Source organism: Haplochromis burtoni, unplaced genomic scaffold, assembly GCF_018398535.1.
Source record: "Haplochromis burtoni strain Fernald_Lab_line unplaced genomic scaffold, NCSU_Asbu1 Contig_8, whole genome shotgun sequence".
In the NCBI taxonomy this organism is placed as follows: Eukaryota; Metazoa; Chordata; class Actinopteri; order Cichliformes; family Cichlidae; genus Haplochromis; species Haplochromis burtoni.
Genome location: NW_024582369.1, coordinates 3,218,415 through 3,239,608, shown reverse-complemented (window position 1 = coordinate 3,239,608; position 21,194 = coordinate 3,218,415). Strand labels below are relative to the sequence as shown.

The 21,194-nt window shown below is 39.5% G+C and overlaps 1 protein-coding gene across 1 annotated transcript; it reads left to right on the top strand.

The window, feature by feature from the left end:
* Window positions 1-1,811: 1,811 nt before the first annotated feature.
* LOC102291168 (retinitis pigmentosa 1-like 1 protein) lies at window positions 1,812-21,070 on the top strand. The gene is made up of 4 exons (XM_005914382.2): window positions 1,812-2,107; window positions 4,171-4,833; window positions 7,428-7,593; window positions 7,784-21,070. Exons 2-4 carry the CDS (start codon window positions 4,345-4,347, stop codon window positions 19,756-19,758), a joined length of 12,630 nt encoding a protein of 4,209 aa, XP_005914444.1. The 5' UTR covers window positions 1,812-2,107; window positions 4,171-4,344; the 3' UTR covers window positions 19,759-21,070.
* Window positions 21,071-21,194: the final 124 nt, after the last annotated feature.

Sequence of the window (21,194 nt, the reverse complement as noted above, 5' to 3'; positions counted from 1 at the left end):
TCAGAGATAATTTAAAAAAAATGAGTGGATGAAACCAAAGTGGAGATGTTTAGTCATAAGGTACAAAAACCCAACAAATAAATGCTTCAGATTCTCATAATAAGAATCTGAAGCTAATAATAGGCTGACTTCAAACTAAATCACAGTGAGATTAAGTTACAAGTCCAATCAAATCATCTTTTTGGAGGTCTATCTTTAGTTCTGTTACAGTAACAAAATTACTTTCAAAGCACTACAAGAAAGGGTTGAATATAATAATATTTTTTTCATTGTTTTTTACACAGCCATATATACTAAGGTATATTAAGAAATTGTATCAGACTATGAACTCATCTGTAAAACTAAAGTATTAGCGTACTAGAGTCAAATGTAAGGCCATCTGTCAGACAGCAAACTGAGTCATGCAACAGGACAATGATTCCAAAGACACAAATCTACAACAGGACGGCTGAAAAAGACAAGAATCCAGGTGTTGCAGTGACCCAATCAAAATCCAGCCCACAATGTGCTTGTGGTGTGGCCGTAAGACAGCTCTGCATAAACTGACGTTTAAAGACCTCTGAAGTGATGTTGTAAAGAGGGGTGGGCCAAAACTCCTCGACAACAATGTGAGAGATAAAGTCAAACAGAAAACAATCAATACAAGTTAATACCTCTCAAGGCGGTTCTATAAGTGACTGAATCAAAAGGTAGACTTAGCATTTCACTCACTGCTTCTGCTTTTTCATGGAATTTTGTTTAAAAAATAAAAATGGACTCGGTGTAATATGTCGTGTTTTGTATATTTTTTATTGCATTGTTAATCTGTGATATTTAAAACCTTAGAATTGATGATGATGATGTACTTTCTTTTTGCCCAGACTGTATATTTAAATTGTGAGCACAGCAGACTACAATAAAGACTGAAACATGAAAAGATAAACAGGCAGGTTTTGTGCTCCTGAGAAAGACAAAAAGAGGCGCTCATGCTTGCTGATGATCAGTTAATCGAGTGATCATGAACGTGTAGTTGCTACTTACCCTCCTAACCCCCATGGAAGCAGTATGGGTGGACTTTGTTTTTCACACGCTGCTTCAGTATTTTTGTTACATACGTAATGACAGGATGTGTTGTTTCTCATCTGCCATGGACCCGATTATATAAAAGACCAAAAATTTGGTTTTGACAGTGATGGGTCTGAGATGGTTTTTCTTGTCTCCACTGTCACTGTGACAAATAATAAGAAAACCTGAGTAACAAGACTAGGCAATGTCGTTGAAAGCTATTCTGGGCATTAAGGAAGCAATAAGAGGAAAAGGAAGACGAAAAACAAAATAGAAAAATGCTTCAGAGCTCTGTCATGAGCCAATTCAGCTCATATATCTATCTATCGCTCTCTCTCTTCCTCTATACACACACACACACACACACACACACACACACACACACGCACATATATATGTATATATATATATAAATATATATAAAAACACACACACGCACATATATATTTATATATATATATAAATATATATATAACACACACACACGCACATATATATTTATATATATATATATACATATATATATACACACACACACACGCACATATATATTATATATATATATATACATATATATATACACACACACACACACACACACACACACACACACACACACACACACATATATATATATATATATGTGTGTGTGTGTGTGTGTGTGTGTGTGTGCAGTCCTTATCTCGAGTGAAAACAAGGGTTTGCTATGAAAGTAAAACAGGGTATCGTGCTTAGTCATTGAATTTTACTGAGCCAGGAGTTGCTTTCTAAGTGTTTAACTTAGGGTGTTTAACACCCTTTATGCAATGGTGAAGTCCAAGTCATGTGTCCAAAGCTTCAGCAGATTTCAGTCCAATCGCAGGGTGATTAGCAAGGCTTTTCAGTCTATCCTTAGCATCCCATGTATCTGATTAGCAGGTAGGCCCGCTTCCTCAGGGAGGACTTTTCATTGGTTTCTCTTTTCTTTCCTTGCAATAGCCATGGTGCTTCTCTGGGAGTTTACATCTCACATTCTATAGTTTTGGAAGTTGTTTTAATTGCCTGGACTATAACTGTGGATCATGTGAGTATACTGCCTCTGATTATGTGTATGCTTTTGACTGTAGTTACTACACATTTTGATTGAGCTGCTGCACTTAAACTTGCTGGTAAATTAATATAATTTCCACAGCAGAAATGCAATGACCACAACGATGAAATGCAGTTTCAGTTGTGTGAGATCACATTAAGTATTTAAGATATGCTGGGTAATTTTTTTTTTCATGTTGTAACATTACATATCAACCTCAGTGGACCCATCTTCATACACGAACTCTTCTATATATTGCAGTTTGGTGAAAAAGAAACAAATTTTGTAGGGTAGATAACTGGTATTTAATTTATTAAATTGAATATTACACTGAGGCATTTTTGAAAATAAAATATTATGTGCATTATGTTTGGAAATTGTTTATTTCCATAAACCATCCAGTTTATACAAGCACATATAAACTATCAGTTCACACTGATAGAAGAGACACCTGTAATGTGTGACACGAAACAGTGGCAGCGTTCAGTGTCACACATAACAGGACACTGAGGTACTTAATTAGTATAGAACACAGACGATATAATTAAGATTAAATACATTTATAAAAGAATCAAAATAAACATTTACACATAAACTAAGTGAAATGGACATTCATAATCCTGATTGTGGGCAACAAAAAAACCCCTTTTCGACTCATGTTTTGGCTTCAATAATCAAAAACCTTTTGGGGGATATAAATGGATATTTAAACGTTAAACGACTTAAAAGTTAAACGACTAAAAATGGCAACATGACATGTGAGAATACAAAATAACTGGCTCTTCTTCTCTTTGGAAATGTTCAGCTTCAGGAAACACTTGCTGTTTGACTAAAAAAAATTACTAATACAAGAACAAGGATAACAGCCAAGCCTGTTCTTTATAGGTGTCAGTCAAGCTTAGCCTATTTTACCATTAAAAAAAAAAAATCTGTGGCATTTTTATGTGCATTTCATAGTGGGCATGCATCCCTTTTCCATCCGGCAACAATGAATTGACTTTACGTCCAAGTATTGTCACAGTAAGGCTGCATTGTGCCTATTGAAGATATTTCTGCTTTTTTTAGGTAATCCTTGAATTTTAATTGCAGGAGAAGCTGTTCGAGAGTCTATTTTTGTCAGTGACAGGCGCAGTCGCTGAGGTAATGTCCACTTCGACTGTGAGCAGAGACTTAAGCTTGTTATTTAAAGTCACTTAAGGATTTATTTGTGGCTGTAGCCTCATTATCCCTGCCTTTATGCACTCTTTGATCTTCAAAGCAGTCTGTATACATGGCACATGCATGCTGCGTGTGTCACAATATATAATGTCACATTTTTTGTTTGGGCGTAATTGATTTGGGTGTAAATCTCTTAATGAATCCGATTTTAACTGGAATATGTTTGTCTGTGTTTTTCAGTCATAAATGTGGACATGTAGAAATACTGAAATGAAAGCCTTACTGGAACATTGGCTAAACATATTAAAGGATAAAATGACACAACAGCTATTTTTAATTTTTTTTTTCACAAATAAGACAAGATAAATGTAGAGCAGTATCAAACTTATTACACTAACACAGCGGTCCCCAACCTTTTTTGCGCCACGGACCGGTTTATGCCCGACAATATTTTCACGGACCGGCCTTTAAGGTGTCGCGGATAAACACAACAAAATAAAACTAGTACCAGTACCGAAAAAAAGAAGATTTATTCATAACACACGTGAAAAGACCCAGGAATACCGAGTTAACGATAAAAACGATAACAAAATAACGCTGAAAAACGATAAAAACCCTGAAAAACATACATTTCACACCTGAGCCTCAACTCTCGACTCACGGCCCGGGGGTTGGGGACCGCTGTACTAACAGATTTTCATATTTCATCATCAGACAGTAGTCAGTGGATTTAAATTAGATTCAACAAATGTGGCCCTTTTTTCCCTCCACACCAGCTGTTTACCTGCTCAAATGTGATTGATCAAATGGAAATCAGAAAAGCTAGTTTGTAAGATGTTTCTAATGTAATCTCCTTTCAACGCATACATTTTCATCTATTTTTTCCACATTGTTTCTAGTGAGCGGAGGTTATGCAGATGTGCGGTGCAACACCTCAACCTAGGCAGCTGCAGAAAAACATGGCAACCTTTCAGGACTGTTTGCCGAAGCTGACCTGGCCCCTTCTTCTGCTCACCTGAGCTCATCCTCCATTCTGAGCACAAACCCAATCATCAACGTCACCACAGTCCAAAATGTCTTCCCACAGACGCCACTTTCACTGTTTTGACGCTGTAGGAGGCGAAGGCACCCACAGGTCTTCTATTCCTTTTAAGCGCCACAGCACCCGCTTACCCAGAATCCCCCAGCATGGCATGGTGGCCCATCATGAACCCACAGCCGAATGCTATGTTTGCTCAGAGTGTAGACACGCCCATGCCTTGGAAGCAGTAGAGACTCAGTTGTCACCTTTCTATCACACTCACCCGTCATGTCACCACCACCATCCACACCACTATGTTCTCAGTGGGCCGAGCAGGCCTGAAGAAACACCTCTGGGCCACGAACGTCATCATCACCGATACAGTAAGAAGCTGGTGTTGGTGAAGAACAGCGACCCCTCATTCAGAAAGACCATCATCTTGCACCGCAGGGGTCTACGCAGTTTGGGGCTTTTCTTAGAGGAGGTTTCCGAGCTCATGCAGTACCACATCAGGAAGCTGTACACTGTGGGCGGGCACAAGGTGAGGTCATAAACAGCTGGAGCTAAAAATTCACATATTAAGTTTTGGTTTCCTGATTTTTTCTCACAAACCTTCTGAATAACAGGAGTTAGATAAGATTTTAGACAGGAATGGTTTCCTACTACTTTCAGGAAGAAGTTTTGGTTAGGACCAAGGACCATATGTTAATTAGGCACAAATTTTTACACTGCATGTCATTTCCTGGTGAAACCCTCTCGTTTATCCTGACTTGGAACCGGGACCATTCGATTGTGACCCCTGTATTCGTGTCTTAAACCAAGGCTCTTTTGCATACAAGTCAAATGTGTTAACAAATGCACCAAGGAAACACTATTTACAATGATGATAAAAAAAAACAGTTTAAAAAAACAAATCATTGTTAAATTCCATATTAATTTTTATCTAATTCTTTGGTCCACACCACACACAAAGCTTGTGAATCCTGCAAAGCCATGCGTTGATTTTCCTATAATAAAACATTATAAAACCATTAGATCTCAAAAGAAACGAACACTTGCAGGAGATTTTTTTGATCCTCCAACAAAGCATTTCAGTAAAAAGATTCAAATCTACAAGATGCTCTATTTTTACCTGGTGTTTAATTGTTCTATAAGCCTCTTTATTGTACAACAGGCACATTTATAATAAGTCAATAAATAAATAGCATCATTTCATTAACTTTGCAAATAGTTATAATCCCAGATAAGATACTATGAGGGTGTGAGGGAATGAAATGGGGATATTCCCTCACCCATGCATTCAGATTGTGGAGATTGCTCCAAAACCCATTAATCTTGATCATATCAGTGCTATTTTTGAGAGAGAAGAAACAGGTCAACGTTGAAACTCCCCTACTTTGATACCAGAGGTGTCTCAGAAATGTGTCTTCCACCATGGCAATTAATTATCTTCACCTGGGCTTCGTGTGACCACAGATGAAGCCATTCATCTGCCTTTAACAGCAGTGGCTTTAAAATTCAGAACTGCACTGTCATCACAACGAGCCGTACACGAGCCAGATAAAAATCAACAAAACACTCAATACTTCGGGGCTACATGCTTTCACAGCATTTTATGACTGACAGTAGAGAACATGAGTATTTAATATTAAAAACATAGAAAGAACAATATTACAGATTCATAATATTCTAAGAGTGTTTTGGTCATTTAATTCTGTTATAGACATATTTAACATGCCTATAAGAGGATTTAATTAATTCATTTATTAATGCTTAACAAAATAAGTCCTTAAACCTTAAAAGATTGCATTCTCTGAAATCTGAAAAAAAAGGATCAAAAACAACAAACATATATTAACCAAGAAGGTTACTCCTGCTAGGCCTTTGTTTGAAAGGTTAGTACACACTCTGTACCCTGAGATTAATATGAATTGTTTCAGGTTAATCATCTCTGACGCAGGAGACAAGTCATCCTAATGCTGATAATTAGCTTGCATGATGTCCAGTTTTATTATCAAACTTTTGATAATAGCTGGAGGTACCCTAAAACTAACTAAATCTTTGTGTCTGAGCTTTATTAATATAGATGAATTACGCAGACATTTAGTCAAACTCTTTTGCACACTCAGCAAGCTGCCAGTACTGCTGAGCCACGCTGATGCTGCTCACAATGGCAGTTCATCATTGCAATGCACCGTCATTTCACAGAGATCATCCGGGATTAGGATAGATGCTTTGTCTTGACTCACTGCATGATTCACACCCTTCTTTGGCAGGGATTTAGAACTCTGCCACTGTGCTCGAGAGGTGGCAGTGTCCTGACACAATGAAGATATTTATTATTATCATCATTACTCAATAAAAGAAAGACCCCACCTGACTAAAATCACCGTAACAAAATAACACTGAAATATTTTAAAATGTATTCATAATGTTAGGAAACAAAAACATGCAGTATTTTCCATTCTTAGTATGACATCCATTTTCACAAATATGTTGTTATGTAACCCCAATATGTACATCAGCTGCTGTCAAATCCAGGTCTCATCCGCTGATGGCTCAGCTCACGGCCCATCTGGGTATCCTTTCGCCAGGTCTTGTACAGGGAGCGCTATTTAAGCAATTTTAGCCTTCCTAGAGTTTCTGCAGGTGATGCAAGGCGCTCTATAGCCCACCTTCATCTCACCTCATCACTGTTATACTGTTTCTAAATTAGATTTAATTTAAATTAAATTAGTTGATCATTGTCCTCTTCACCTTAAGCTTTCTGTGCGGATGGGAAGGTGAGAAAGAGCCCAAAAACCAAAGGTATAACTTTTAACTGGTCCTGATTGAAATATGGGACTCTAATTAGTGTGCCAGATCAGATTGTTAAAGGGGGAAATGATGTTTCCCCTACAGTATATAGCGAGAAGCTATTAGATTGTTTTGGATCAAAACAATGGCAGCTAGAGATCAATCAGAATCTGACAACACTGATAAGGGTAACTTAATTTCACTCTTCAGATGGCATTAAATTCTTACTTTTGCTGATTAATTGTAATTAATGATGGCATTCCTTTTAAATCATCTTCCCTGTGTTCCTTTAAAGATAACAGTAAACTGTAAACAAACGTATTCGTTATTTGGTTTCAGATCGACAGCGTTCAGAGTCTTCTGCAGTGCCCCGGCGTTCTTGTCTGTGTCGGCCGGGAGCCTTCTCACCCATCGATTGTGGAGAACTTTCGGAAAACATCCGACGATAAACTTCCAAAGCTGAGTGTGAGGTCACGCTCCGGTGGCTGCACTGACGGACATGAGAGTAGGAAAAACTCTTAAAGTGATAATTACATTCTTACAAGTAGTAACTACAAAGTAGAAGTACTGAAAGATATGCTATGGATGGTTCTCTAGCATCTAAATTAAATGACTTTTGTTAACGTACACCTTTAACAAAAGGCCTAATTTGAAATATTTGTCTTTTTTCTTTAACTGCTGCATGAAAAATCAAGGACTCCCTTCAAAGAAAAGTGTCATCCATCCAAACCTGGAATCTGGAAACAAAGTTATCAGGCAGTCAGTGTCATCTGACAAGTCAGGCCCAGATGGAACTGATTCACCAGACAATGTCAACTCTTGCCCACCCACTGGTGATGGGGTGAGGGAAGATGATATAGAGAAATGTGTTCGTGTTAATAAAGATGGCAGTTTATCAATGGAGATGAAAGTGCGCTTTAGACTGCAAAATGATGAAACAGTGCACTGGTCCACGGAAGTAAGAAAGACCACAGGCAGGACCTGTGACTACCACCAAGGAAACAATAACCCACACTTTCCGAGCTATCTTGAATCTGAAAACATCTCTGCTGTTCAGCCAGATGACCATTTCATGAGTCAGCACTATCAGAGACATCAAGAAGAACCTCATTGTCCTCACTGCTGCAGTCACTGCCAGGATTATGAAATCTGGAAAAATGTACCAGGAACACATGGGGCGAGTCGCCGCATTCAAACATCTAGCTCAAGTGCATCTTCACATACAGTGGTCTCTAGAAAGACAGTAGTATCTAGATCAAGCGAAGAGCTTACTGAACAAGTGGTGGAGACAGAGACTTGTGTGAAGCAGACTATTGAGGCAGCTGAAACTGTAGAGTATTGCACCATCGGGAGTGAGGCTTGCTCACCAAAGTGCAACGTGCAATCTTCCACTTTGTATAACTGTCTAAATGAGAAATCAGAACAAACAAGATCCATTACTAGGCAAAATCAACCCCAGAGTCCTCAAGATACAACATCCAATGCTTCAGGACAATCTAGCAAGTCAAAAAAATCTAAATCCTCACACGCTTGTCATTGTGGAGTATCTGAAGAAAATACAAAAGGACAAATCTACACCCGAGCTGAAGAGGAAGGCAAAATACAAAGAGATTGTTCAAGTGCCATGTCTTTAAAATCTAATGTCTCTTGCAGATCAACTGTGTCTGGCAAAATAAAGAACCCAGAGACAAAGGATGAAGAGGAGAACAGGTCTAAAAGTGCCATGTCAGTTCATTCAAATGCCTCGACAAAATCCAAATCGGATGTTTTGGATGTTGCAGTTGGAGGATCTCAAGCATGTGATGACAATGGAACACACAAAAGACCACTGAGCAGCATGTCTGTTAAATCCTCCAAATCTGAAAAATCTGTGAAGTCTGAGCATCAACAACATAAATCAGAGGAAGATGTTGAAGAAGAAAAACCAATAAGTCCCATCTCAGCAAAGTCAGAGATGTCTATTAAATCCAGAGGATCGAGGGCATCTTCTTTTCCAGGTGAAAAAGAAACAAAGGAGGAAACTCAGCCGAGGACACCTAGTGTCACATCAGCTGCTTCAGATTCTTCTGTAGAGTCACCTGAGGCATCTGCAGAAAAAAGCATTCAAAAGCCAGCTGAGAATGAAACTGAACTGAGAACACAAAGCACCATGTCTGGGAATTCAAACACTTCAGCAAAATCTACAGAGTCAAGCGCATCTGAAGATCCACATACAGGAAGTGCAGAGGAAAGATCTGAAAGAACAGTAAGTGTAATGTCAGCTAGGTCTGTCAAGTCAAATGAATCTGCAACATCTAGAAAGTTAAACGTTGAGACAGAAGAGACAAGGGAGGCAACTGATGCCATGTCAGCTAACTCTAATTCATCAGCAAGATCTAAAGGATCCAAGAGGCCCGATCCTCCTGATGCAACTGAATGTGTTGGTTCATCAGATGACATAAATACTGAAGAGCAAAGCGGAGAGAGACCACAAAGCATACTGTCAGTCAAATCAGCAAAGTCTGTAAAGTCCAGTGTTTCTGCAAAATCCAGCAGATCCAAACACGGAGAACAGGGAGAGAAGAGGGGACCAAGTTCTTTGTCAGTAAAATCAGTTCAGTCCAATGTGTCAGGAAAATCAAAAGGGTCAAACACTTCAGCCAAATCTAATATGTCCGTGCCCACCGATATTGAAGCTGAAGAGCAGGCTGCAGTTAATGATGAATATGAAGAAAGACCTCAAAGCAATACATCAACCACATCTGCTAAATCTTTAAAATCAAATGCTTCTGCAGTTACTCCTGAAAGCTGTGGTGATGCTTCTGAAGAAACTAATATTGAAGGTGAGACTGAAGGAGAATCAGTGAGCTCATTGTCAATTACATCAGATATTTCTGCAACATCGTTTAAATCAAAAGACGAAGGCACTGAGATGCTTCAAGAAGTAAATGATGAAGAGGAAACTGAACAAAGACCACCAAGCTGCTTATCAGCTAAATCACTTCAGTCACATGTTTCTGAAATATCTGCAGAGCGAGTACCAAGTGCTTTGTCAGCTAAATCAGCAAAGTCACGTGCTTCTAACACATCTAATAAACCAAAACCCTGTGAAGTTTGTGCTTGCCAAGCCAATGAAAGATATGGCGAAGAGGAAACTCAGGAAAGAGCACAGAGTGAAGTATCAAACAGATCTGGAAAGTCAACTAATTCTGCAAAATCTCCCAAGTCAAAAGATCACGAAGAGGAAAATATATCTCTTCATATGGAAAATGAAGAGAGAGCTCCAAGCAATCTGTCAGTCAGATCAGGAAAATCAAGAAAGTCAAATGCTTCTGCAACATCTAAAAGATCAAAGGTTTCTGAAATTTGCTTGGAAGACTTTGCTGACCATCCCGAGGAAAGAATCGTTGAAGGTGAGAGTGAAGTGAGAGCAGTGAGTGCTATGTCTTCCAAGTCAGCTAAGTCAGATATTTCTGCCAGATCAAACAGAACAAATCATTCTGTTAATGCTCCAGGTAGCGAAAACTCAGAGAACTCTAATGAAGAAAATGACAAAGAGCAAACAGACCAAAGAGCACAAAGTAGCCTATCAGCCAAATCAGGTCAGTCACATATTTCCGACAGATCTAAAAGGTCTGCAGATAGATCACCCAGTGCTTTGTCATCTAAATCAGCAAAGTCACATACTTCAAACAAATCTGTGAAATCAAATATTTCTGAAGTTCTGTGTAGTGATACTGATAAAATAGATGGTGAAGATCAAACTCAAGAGAGACCACAGAGTACAATTTCATCCAGAACTGAAAAATCAACAGTTTCTGCAAAATCTAGTAGATCAACGATATTGGAAGATAATATAGTTAGGGAACACACAGAGAGAGCTCCAAGCAATCTGTCGGTCAGATCAGAAAGATCAGCAAAGTCGAATGTTTCTTCAGCATCAAAGAGATCAAATGTTTCTGTAGCTGTCTTAGAAGACAATGTTGACCCTTCTGACGAAAGAATTATTGAAGGGGAGAGTGAAGATGGCACAATGAGATCAGCATCTGCGCAGTCAGATATTTCTGCCAGATCAAATAGGTCAAACCAGTCTGCTGATGCATCAACTAAAGAAAAGTCAGAGAGTGCTGATGAAGAAAATAACAAAGAGCAAACGGAACAAAGAGCACAAAGCAGCTTATCAGCCAAATCAGTTAAGTCACATGTTTCTGATAGATCTAAAAAGTCTGCAGATAGATCACCCAGTGCTTTATCAGCTAAATCAGCAAGGTCACATACTTCAAACAAATCTGTGAAATCAAATATTTCTGAAGTTCTGTGTAGTGGTACTGATGAAATAAATGGCAAAGATCAAACTCAAGAGAGATCACAGAGCGCAATTTCATCCAGAACTGAAAAATCAACAGTTTCTGGAAAATCTAGTAGATCAACAAGAATGGAAGAAAATAAAGTTGATCATGAGGAACCCACAGAGAGAGCTCCAAGCAATCTGTCAGTTAGATCAGGAAAATCAGCAAAGTCAAATGTCTCTGCAACATCTGGAACATCAGATATATCTGAAGCTCTTTTAGGAGACTGCATTGACAATACAGAGGATGTTAAGGGTGAAACTGAAGAGAGGGCAATGAGCTCATTGTCTGTCCAGTCAAATATTTCTGCAAGATCAAATAAGTCAAAACGATCTGTTAATGCTCCAATTAAAGAGGACAGAAAGATCTATGATGAAAGGGAAGAAAGAGCACAAAGCAGCTTATCAGTCAAGTCAGTTAAGTCACATGTTTCTGAGAGATCTAAAAATTCTGCAGAGAGATCACCCAGTGTTTTGTCAGTTAAATCCACTCAATCGCATGCTTCTGTAATATCGGTCAAATCAAATGCTTCTGAAGATCAGTCTGGCACAGTTGCGCATACTGCTGATGTAGGAGACCCTAAAGATGAAACTGAGGAAAGAGCACCGAGTGCAGTGTCAACCAAAACTGAAAAGTCAGCTATTTCTGAAAAATCCTCAGTGTCAAAAGTATTTCATTGTCCAGCTGAAAACGATATCTGTGATCTGGAGGACCATGAAGATCGGTCTCCAAGCAATATGTCTGCCAGCTCAGCAAAATCAGCAAAGTCAAAGACTTCAGAAGTTTCAAAAAAATCTAAATCTTCTGCCATTCAATGTGATCGCATTGCAGAAAAGGAAAATAAAGAGGAGCACACTGAAAGCAGATCAGTGAGTTCAATGTCACTCCATTCGGCTGATTCAAATTTTTCTGAAATATCAGGTATATCAAAATGTTCAGCAGAGCCTCCAGCTGAAGAGAGAGTCGCCACACCTAAATCCCATGTATCTACTATATCTCTAAAATCTAAAGCTTCAAAAGTTGCTTCACAGCATAAATTACCAGCGCAAGGAAATGATGAGGATGAACCTCAAAACAGAGCAGAAAGTGCAATGTCAGCAAAATCCTCTATTTCTGCCAAATCCAATAAGTCAAAATTATTGGCCGCCCCAGTAGAAGAAATATCTCATGATTCTGATCATACTGAAAGACCTGTAAGCAGTAAATCACAGAGATCAGCAAAATCCACCAAGTCAAATGTTTCTGTGAAATCTAAGAAATCAAAAGCTACTACTATCCCTTCTGAACACAGCACTGAGATTGCTGATGCAGAGTCTGAGGGAAGAGCGAGCTCATTGTCAACACATACGATACGGTCAAATATTTCTTCAAAATCCAAAAAGTCAAAATGTTCTCATGTACCAAATTGTGAGACCTCCAATGAAGATAATGACAAATCACAAACTGAAGAAAGATCTCCAAGTGTAATGTCAGTCAAATCAAATATTTCCCATGTTACAGAAAGATCCAATGCCTCTGATATTACTGAAGACGTTGATGAAGTCACTGATGTGTCTGCTGAAGAGCATGTGGCAGAAGATGTAGTGAGAGCAGTTAGTGCCATTTCAGCTGGATCTGCAAAGTCGCATGCCTCAACACGATCTACGAAATCAAAAGGCACATTTCCAGGTGAAGGAAGTGCTGACGAAGAAAGCGCAACGACAACAACAAGTTGTACATCAGCTAACAAAGAAAATGTAGAGCGAGCACAAAGTTCTATGTCAGCAAAGTCAAGTGGTTCAAGGAGATCTGCAAAAGGATCTCGAGCTTTTGCTGGAAATTCTGCTGAGGAACATGCTGAAGAAGAAACTGAGGAGAGGTCACCAAGCAGCGTGTCGGCCAAATTAAACAATTCAAATGTTTCTGTGTCATCAAGGAGCTCGACAACTTGTGAAATATCTTCAGAATACAACAATGCCAATGATTTGGAGACTGTACAGAGATCTCTAAGCTCCTTGTCAGCAAAATCAGCCCGATCCACCAAATCACTGCAATCCAACATTTCTTCAAAAACTGCTAAGTCAAAACCCTCTGTAGGCAAAGAAAATCATGAAGCCAATGTGGAGAAAGAAACAACTGGTCCCTCCATTATATCTACTGAAAATTGTTTAAATGACACTGATGAAAATACAGCAGAAGACTCAGAGAACAGAGCAATGACCTCAATGTCTACCGAGTCAAATGCAACATCAGTATCTGCAAAAACAAGAACTTCTCAAAAATCAGGGAAATCAAAAGTGCTGGAGCAGGTAGCTGATAAGGCAGATCCAGCACAGAGGAGTCCAAGTGTTTTATCAGTGAAGTCAAACACCTCAGGAAGAACAAAAAAATCAAATATATCTGGAACAACCACCACTGAAACGGTTGGACATGAAGAAGAAGCTGATGACAGTGCCATGTCAACCAAATCAGTTAGTTCATCAAAGTCAAATAAATTACAAGGTCCAGAAATCACCACTACAAACAGTTCTGGCCATCCTAAGGAAGAGAATACTGAAGAGATATCTGAGAAAGCACAGAGTGCTGTGTCAGCAAAATCAAAAAGGTCAGTAAAATCAACAAAATCTGACATTTTAAGCAAATCAGATGTACCCATCGTGACCGTTGGGGAAAATGAAACCAGAGCACCTACAGCCATGTCAACGAAGTCCAAGGCTTCATCATCTTCAAAAAAGTCCAAAACATCTGAGATCAGTGGAAAGAAAAGTGCCACAACTACAGATGTCTCTTCTGAGCGGACCAGTGTTTCTCCACTAAATTTAGAAGTAATGAAGCCAAAGGAAAAGAGCCGATCTACTGCCAAATCAAACTCTGGAAGACATTCAGCAATGTCAGAAACAAGTCAGAGAGCAAAGCAGCAGAAAGAAAATGAACATGTCATATCTCACACAGAGTCAAATGAAAGTAACTTGTCACAAACTCTGTCTAGTTCAGATATCATCAAAGAGATGTGTGAGTCTCCAGCACACAGTCAATCAAAACGTAATGTTCCTCACAGGATAAATGGTGACCTGGATACTAAGGAAAGTGGTGGAAGTGTCACTGACAAGAAAACTGACAGAAGCAGCAAATATCTGCATAAGAGCACCGAAGTTGATGATTTTGACCTGGTCCCATCCAGCCTACCCAACGCATCCCCTACTGAGGTTGTAAACGAATGGCTGAAATCACTGCCAGCAGAGGGTGAATTAGAGGACGTAGAGGAATTTAATGAAAACTGCGATGGACCAAAAACTGTCCCCACAACAGAAGAAATTAACACAGCGGATACTGTTAACAATCCAACTGAGAATTCAAAAGGCCCAGTAGAAGGGGAGGCAAAGAAATGTCTTCCTAATAATGACTGCGAAACAAGCAAAGAAACACCAAAGGAAGATAACACCTCTACTGATGCAGACAATGCCTCAACAGTATTTAACTCTTCCATACAAGTGATGAAAGTCCTTTTAAATCCGAAGCTAGACAGATGCAACAGTTTACCAGAAATTTCTCCAGCTTATGGACGTAAACTGAGCTCCTCAGCTAGAGGTTTTTTGGATTGCCTTGTGAAGCTGCAGCTAATAGACCATGATCCAAAAAATGCCAATGAAAAAAATGAAAGGTATCAAGAACTCATGGGTATTCTTCAGTCCCTTTGGCTTTGTGATCCTCCTGAAAATGAACATGCATTACGGAAAGATGATCACCATTTTGCAGATGATGATTTCAATCATACGTCATCGTCTGGCGTGGATGTCAACAGTGGCTCCACAGGCTCAGGGAACAGCAGTGATGGTGTAAAGAGTGGCAATGACGTGAATGGTGATGTTTCTAAGCCTCACGCCACTGTGGATATGTTTAAGAAGGTACAACAAGTGTGTGAAGTTGAAACAGATGCAGATGTTCAGAGCACATCAGTAAGAAAGGCAGAAGGAATGTGTGAAGATGAGCAAAAGGAAGATTATCCAGCAAGCAGTGATAGTCCAAGAGAACAATCCGAAACACCACATTCCTCAAACGAGAGTGCAAGAAATTTCAGCGAGGGCCAAAAACTTCCCGAAGCTGAAACCGATTCTTCAGAGAACAGCAACTCTGAGAGCCTTATCCTCATAGAAAGAGAAGAGCTAGCTAAAATGATTTCACAAGATGATCCTGCTTGGGTCTTAACATTATTAAATAAAATTGAAAAACAGTTCATGACTCATTATATCAAAGCGATGAATGAGTTCAAAGCTCGATGGAACCTGGGAGATAGTGAGCAGCTTGACAGTACGATTAATGAACTTAGAGCTGAGGTTCACAAAAGAATCCAAGCAAGTATTGACAGAGAACTGTGGAAGATTCAAGGCCAAAAAGGCCAACCGAGACCTCCAAGAGAGACAAAATCCCGTGTTTCAACGACACAAGCAGAAGAGAGAAGACGGAAACTGAAGGTCAACCTCAAACCATCGACTGATTCACATGCAGAAAAAAGTGACGATTCAGCAACAGGAACGTCTTATAGTGACCAGCGCAGTGAAAACGGCGATGAATGCTGTCAATGCGAATCGTGCATTAAGAAAAAAATGACGTGTAGGACACCTCTTCAGGGAGATTCGATGACACCTGTACCTGCTGCCACGGTAATCAAGTGTGCATCTCACCCTGGAAATATTCATGAAACTCAAGCGGCAGAAACCCTTGTGGAAAAAGTTATTGTTAAAGCTTTAAGGGAAGTGCGAGAAGTACATCCAGGCCCTGAAGATATCTCTGAATTTGCAGCAGATGAAAAGGAAGCAGATGATATGAGTCAAGATGCAGTTTGTGATGAGGTTTCTGAAAAGAATGACGCAAAAGAACATGTTGCCAAAGAAATGCCTGAAAAAACTGTTGCTGAAGAAAATAAGGAGGAGAATGATGCCAATGACATAGGTGATGAACTGCGAAAACAAAAAGATGATAAAACAAGCGAAGATAAGACTCAGAAAGAAATGTCAGTGGAAGAGTCGTTTTTGGCATCAACAGCTAAACAGGAATATGACAAAGGAGGAGCAAAGAATAAATGTTTGATAGCAAAGAACATAATACTGCCATCAATGCAGCTGATCATGCAGAAGATGAGGACTAATGAAAAGGATGCCACAGCTGATGAATTGTTACATGAACCAAAAGAATCAGGAAAAATTGTGCAAATTGTATCCACAAATGGAGAAGAATTTGCTGAAGCTATCAGGTCAAATGATGAACTCCCAAAACAAGAAGATGCTGTATATTATAATAAGAGTGCTCTAATAAAACATATTGTGGTTACGAGTGAAGATGACCCCAAGGAAGACACAGTAGAGACTTCAACAGAAGAGACTACTCTGACATCTGATGCTAAACATGAACCTGAGGAAGAAGCAGCAAAAAAGGAATGGTTAACCGTAAAGAATACATTGCTGCCATCAATGCAGATGATCATGCAAATGAGAATTCGGAAAGACCAGCTGATGAAAGCAGATGGAAGTGATGCAACAGCTGATGAACCGCTAAATGGACCAACAGAAGAAGATGAAAGTGAAGACACTGAAGCCTCAAGTGAAGATAAGTCTAAGGAAGATGTTGCTGAAGGTACCATGGTTCAAGGTGAAGACACACACATTGCAGGAACAACAGCTGAACAAAATCCGATGCCAGAAGAAAGTAAATCAGGGAGGTTTAAGGTAAAGAAGAGAGTGCATATGATGCAGGAGGAAGCAGTGAATGAAGACTTAGCTATAGTTGATGAATTTTTAAAAGAAGAAGAAGAAGCATGGTGTAAAGGTAAACTTACTGCAGAAAATGAGACTGCCAGTTTGAGTGAAGATGAGTCAGATGAGGAGTCTGCTGAAGATACTACTACTGAAGATGAAAATACAGCAGTAGAAGCCACCACAGAAGGAAAAGATGAAGTCTGGGAAGAAAAAATGCTCCCTGAAGAAGAGAAAATGTCTACCGTTAGTGAAGATGAGTCTGCAGATGAAAGCACTGACACAGCTACAGGTGACGAATCTACAGAAGAACCACGTGACCCGGCAACAACTGAGGATGAGACAGCTGCAGAAAAAGAGACTGGTCTCGCAGGAAAAGCAGAATCAAAGCATGAAAATGCTGAAGATGAGATTGAAAACAAAGATACTGCTATGGTATCCTCAACTGATCATGAATCAGAGAGTGAGGAAGCTGTGGAATCACTGAAGGTTGATGATGGAGAAGAGACTGATGCTACCAGCGAAGATGACTCTGACGAAGATTTAAATGCCACCACAAATGAAGAAGAAGAGGAAAATGATGTCACAAGTAACGATCTGTCAAATGAACCATCTGAAATAGCAACAACTGAAGATGAGTTTCTTGTAGAAAGAGAGACAGCCGCTACAAGTGAGCATGAACTTACGGAAGGCACTTACGAAGCATCCACAGCGGAAGATGAAAATGTAGCTGTCGAGAGCAGCATGGTGGCCACAAGTGAGCGTGAATCTGAGGAAGACGAGGTTGTGGAAAAAGGAACAGTCACTGATGAAGAGAAGATCCCTGCTATCAGTGCAGAGGAGTCTGAGGGTGAAAACAATCACACGAACAAATTGTCAGAAGAACCAGATCGAGCAGCATCAGCTGAAGACAAGACAGCTGTAAGTGAAGAGATTTCTTCAGCAGGAAAAGGTGACTCAAAGGATGAAACTGTAGTGGAAGAAACTGACAATGAGGAAGCTGTTAAAGCAGAAGATGCTGACAATAGAGAAGAGATTGGTGCTGTCACTGAAAATGATTCAGGAGAGGACCTAGATGCCACCACAAATGAAGATGAGACAACAGAGGAGGATGACACCACAGAACCAGCTGAAGAAACAACCGAAGATGAGCGGGTGATCGAAACAGAGATTGCTGTTTCAACCGAGAATGAACCTAACAGAGGCGCTGCTGCTGAAGAAAACGTGGAAGGAACCACAAGTGACAATGAAGCTGAAGATTATGGTGCAGCAGAAGAGGCTGCAACAACTGAACATGACTCAGACACAGCAGTGGCGGTGGACACCGCCAGCGCAAGTGAATCTGAGTCAGAAGATGAGGTTTCTGAAGCAAAAGAGAGTGCTGTCACAAGTGAAGATGAGCTGAAGAAAGCTGCTGTTGAGGTCGCTCAGGAAGAGGCAGCAGAAGATGTGACAGATGCCGAGCACGAATTTAACAAAGACACCAGTTCAGATGAGTCGGACGTGAAGGGAATGAATGAAAAACTAAGTGAGGGTGAGATTGCTGAGCAAAAGGAAATTGCTGCCACAAGCGAAAATGAAATGGCAGAGGAAGCAGATGAAACCAGTGATGAGTCAGACAAGACAGAGTCGTCTGAAAAAATCGGAGAAAGCAGTGCTAATGAAGAATGTAAAGAAGAAGAAAATAATGAAGATAACAGTAAGAAGCTAGTAGAAGGTGAAACAACTGGAGATGAATCGGAAGAACCTGGAAAGGAAGAGGTGGAATCTGGTGAAAATGAATTGACTTGTGAAGATTGCACAGAGGCTTTAACAACAGAGGGCGAGACTGAAAAGCATGAAACCACAGAGGAAGACTCAGGACAGCCTGAAGCAGGAGAAAATGAGACTGATGAAAGTGACAGCAGGGAAGAATCTGGAGCAGAAGGTACATCTGCAGGAGAGGAGGCTGAAGAAACTCAAACGGGAAAGGTGGAATCTACAGACGATACAGAAGATGAATCCGAGCAAGATGAAGGACAGAATGCTGTCAGTGAATCAGAGGATAATTCCAACAAACCAGAGAGTGGATGCCCAGAAAGTGATGTCACTTGTCAAGAAGATACTAATGATGTAGTGGAGCTTAAACCAGAAGAGGATGAGGAGATGGAGGAAAAATCAGAAACCAAAGAAGAAATCAGAGAAAACAACCCAGAGGATGATGTTACACAATGTGAATGTATTAACATCCCAGATGGAAGTCATGATAATAATGAAGAGGATTCCAATGCTTCTGAAAAGGAGGATGAGGAAACCGAGACACCCAATGAAGACTGGAGTGAAAAACAGGGAGATTCAGCTGATGGAGAAGACGAAGCAGAGGAAGACTCAGATGAACCAGAGGAAGAAAGTGGTGACATACAGCTTCCTTTGGTTACCAGCAAGATAGACAATCAAGATGTAGCTAACATAGTACCTAAGGAAGCGCTAAAGCCACTTGATACTTTGATCAAAAAGACCGCAGAATCTGAGGACGGCACTTACGCTGACATTGAAGATTCAGAGCCTGAAATAAACAGCCAAGATGACATTAAAAGCCTTGAGACAAAGAGTGTGAAAAAGAAGTTGTTTTGAATTGACCGTGACTCTGCCAAAGCTGAAGGTGACTGATAGAGAGTGAGACATGGGAGAAAAAAACGAGGGGTATTCTTAATATTTTAGGTTAGGTCTCCTAAATGAAAAAAAGCAAAAGGATTGATGTAGATTATCCTAAATCTTAAGTAGCACTATTAGGCTCTACTTAACAAGTACTAAACATGACAAGCACACAAGATGAGATACTACAGCAAATTCTAGTATCTGCAGAACACAAACTGCTCATGCAACAATATGAAAAACTTGAATGTATATAATGCATATCTAAACTAAATCATAGAGTATTTTATTACATATCACCTGCAATTCTGAGCCTTAGACAGAACACGGCACTGTTTATGAGCTATGCTTTCCAAAACTTGGCAGTATGGTCCTGTTCCTGTGAACAACTTACAAATGTCACATATGCACACACATACTGCAATTTTTGTCAGAATTGCTGCAGTTCTTTTACATGTTTTGCTGCTTAACATTTTCTGCAGGACTGTGGGTGTTTTGAATGTATCCTATTTAACCAAATAGGTTTTGATTCTACTATAAGCATGCAAAAAAAAAAATGTAATTTTCCATAACCCCAAAACTGTTTGGGTGCTGTGTATAAAAAGTTCTTTAAAAATCAATTGAGATCTTTATTTATTTATCAGATTTTTGAAATATATAATTCTCAGGTTCAATATATTTTGTCTTTGAACCTTTTATAATCAATTATATATGGATTCTGGCTTCTACCTGTCTTATACAGCACCCACACTCTTTTGGAAAGAAAGCTTGTAAAATAAGTTTTCTCAGCAACCTGGAAAAAACGAATTATATCTATTTATGTGTTTGGTGTACTGCTGTGTTTGTAATATACTCTTGTACTCTAGTGTTGCATATACAAAGCAAAACTTGAAGATGATCGCCATCAGTGTAAGCAGATGGTAATGAAAGCCAGAGCTGGGTTTTATGTATCACAACATCCTGCCCTTATGTATTTTAGATGATTCAGCTGTAATTACATGAAGAATCTATGTGATTTTCTGTGGTACAGGGAATTACCTTTGCTCAGTGTACTGCACATATTGATATTAAACATACTTGAAAGTAATTTTATTGTTCTTTTATAAGCTGAGATTTCACACAACAAACTAAGGCTTCCAAATAAAATGTTTAACTTAAAAAAAAATCTCCACTACATAATAAGCACACTACCTATAATAGATCGCAACTACTTTCAGTTACTCCCTTACCACAAGGGGTCACCACAGTATGTGGGGCTGCATGTTTAATTTGTTTTATGGTGGATGTCGCTCCTGACACATTCCAAAGGGAATTTGTATCTGGCTGGAATGGAACCAGGAAATTTTCACTTGCCAAGTGATTGTGTTAATCACTACACTATGGAACTACCTATGATAGATTAAAAAATTTTTTTT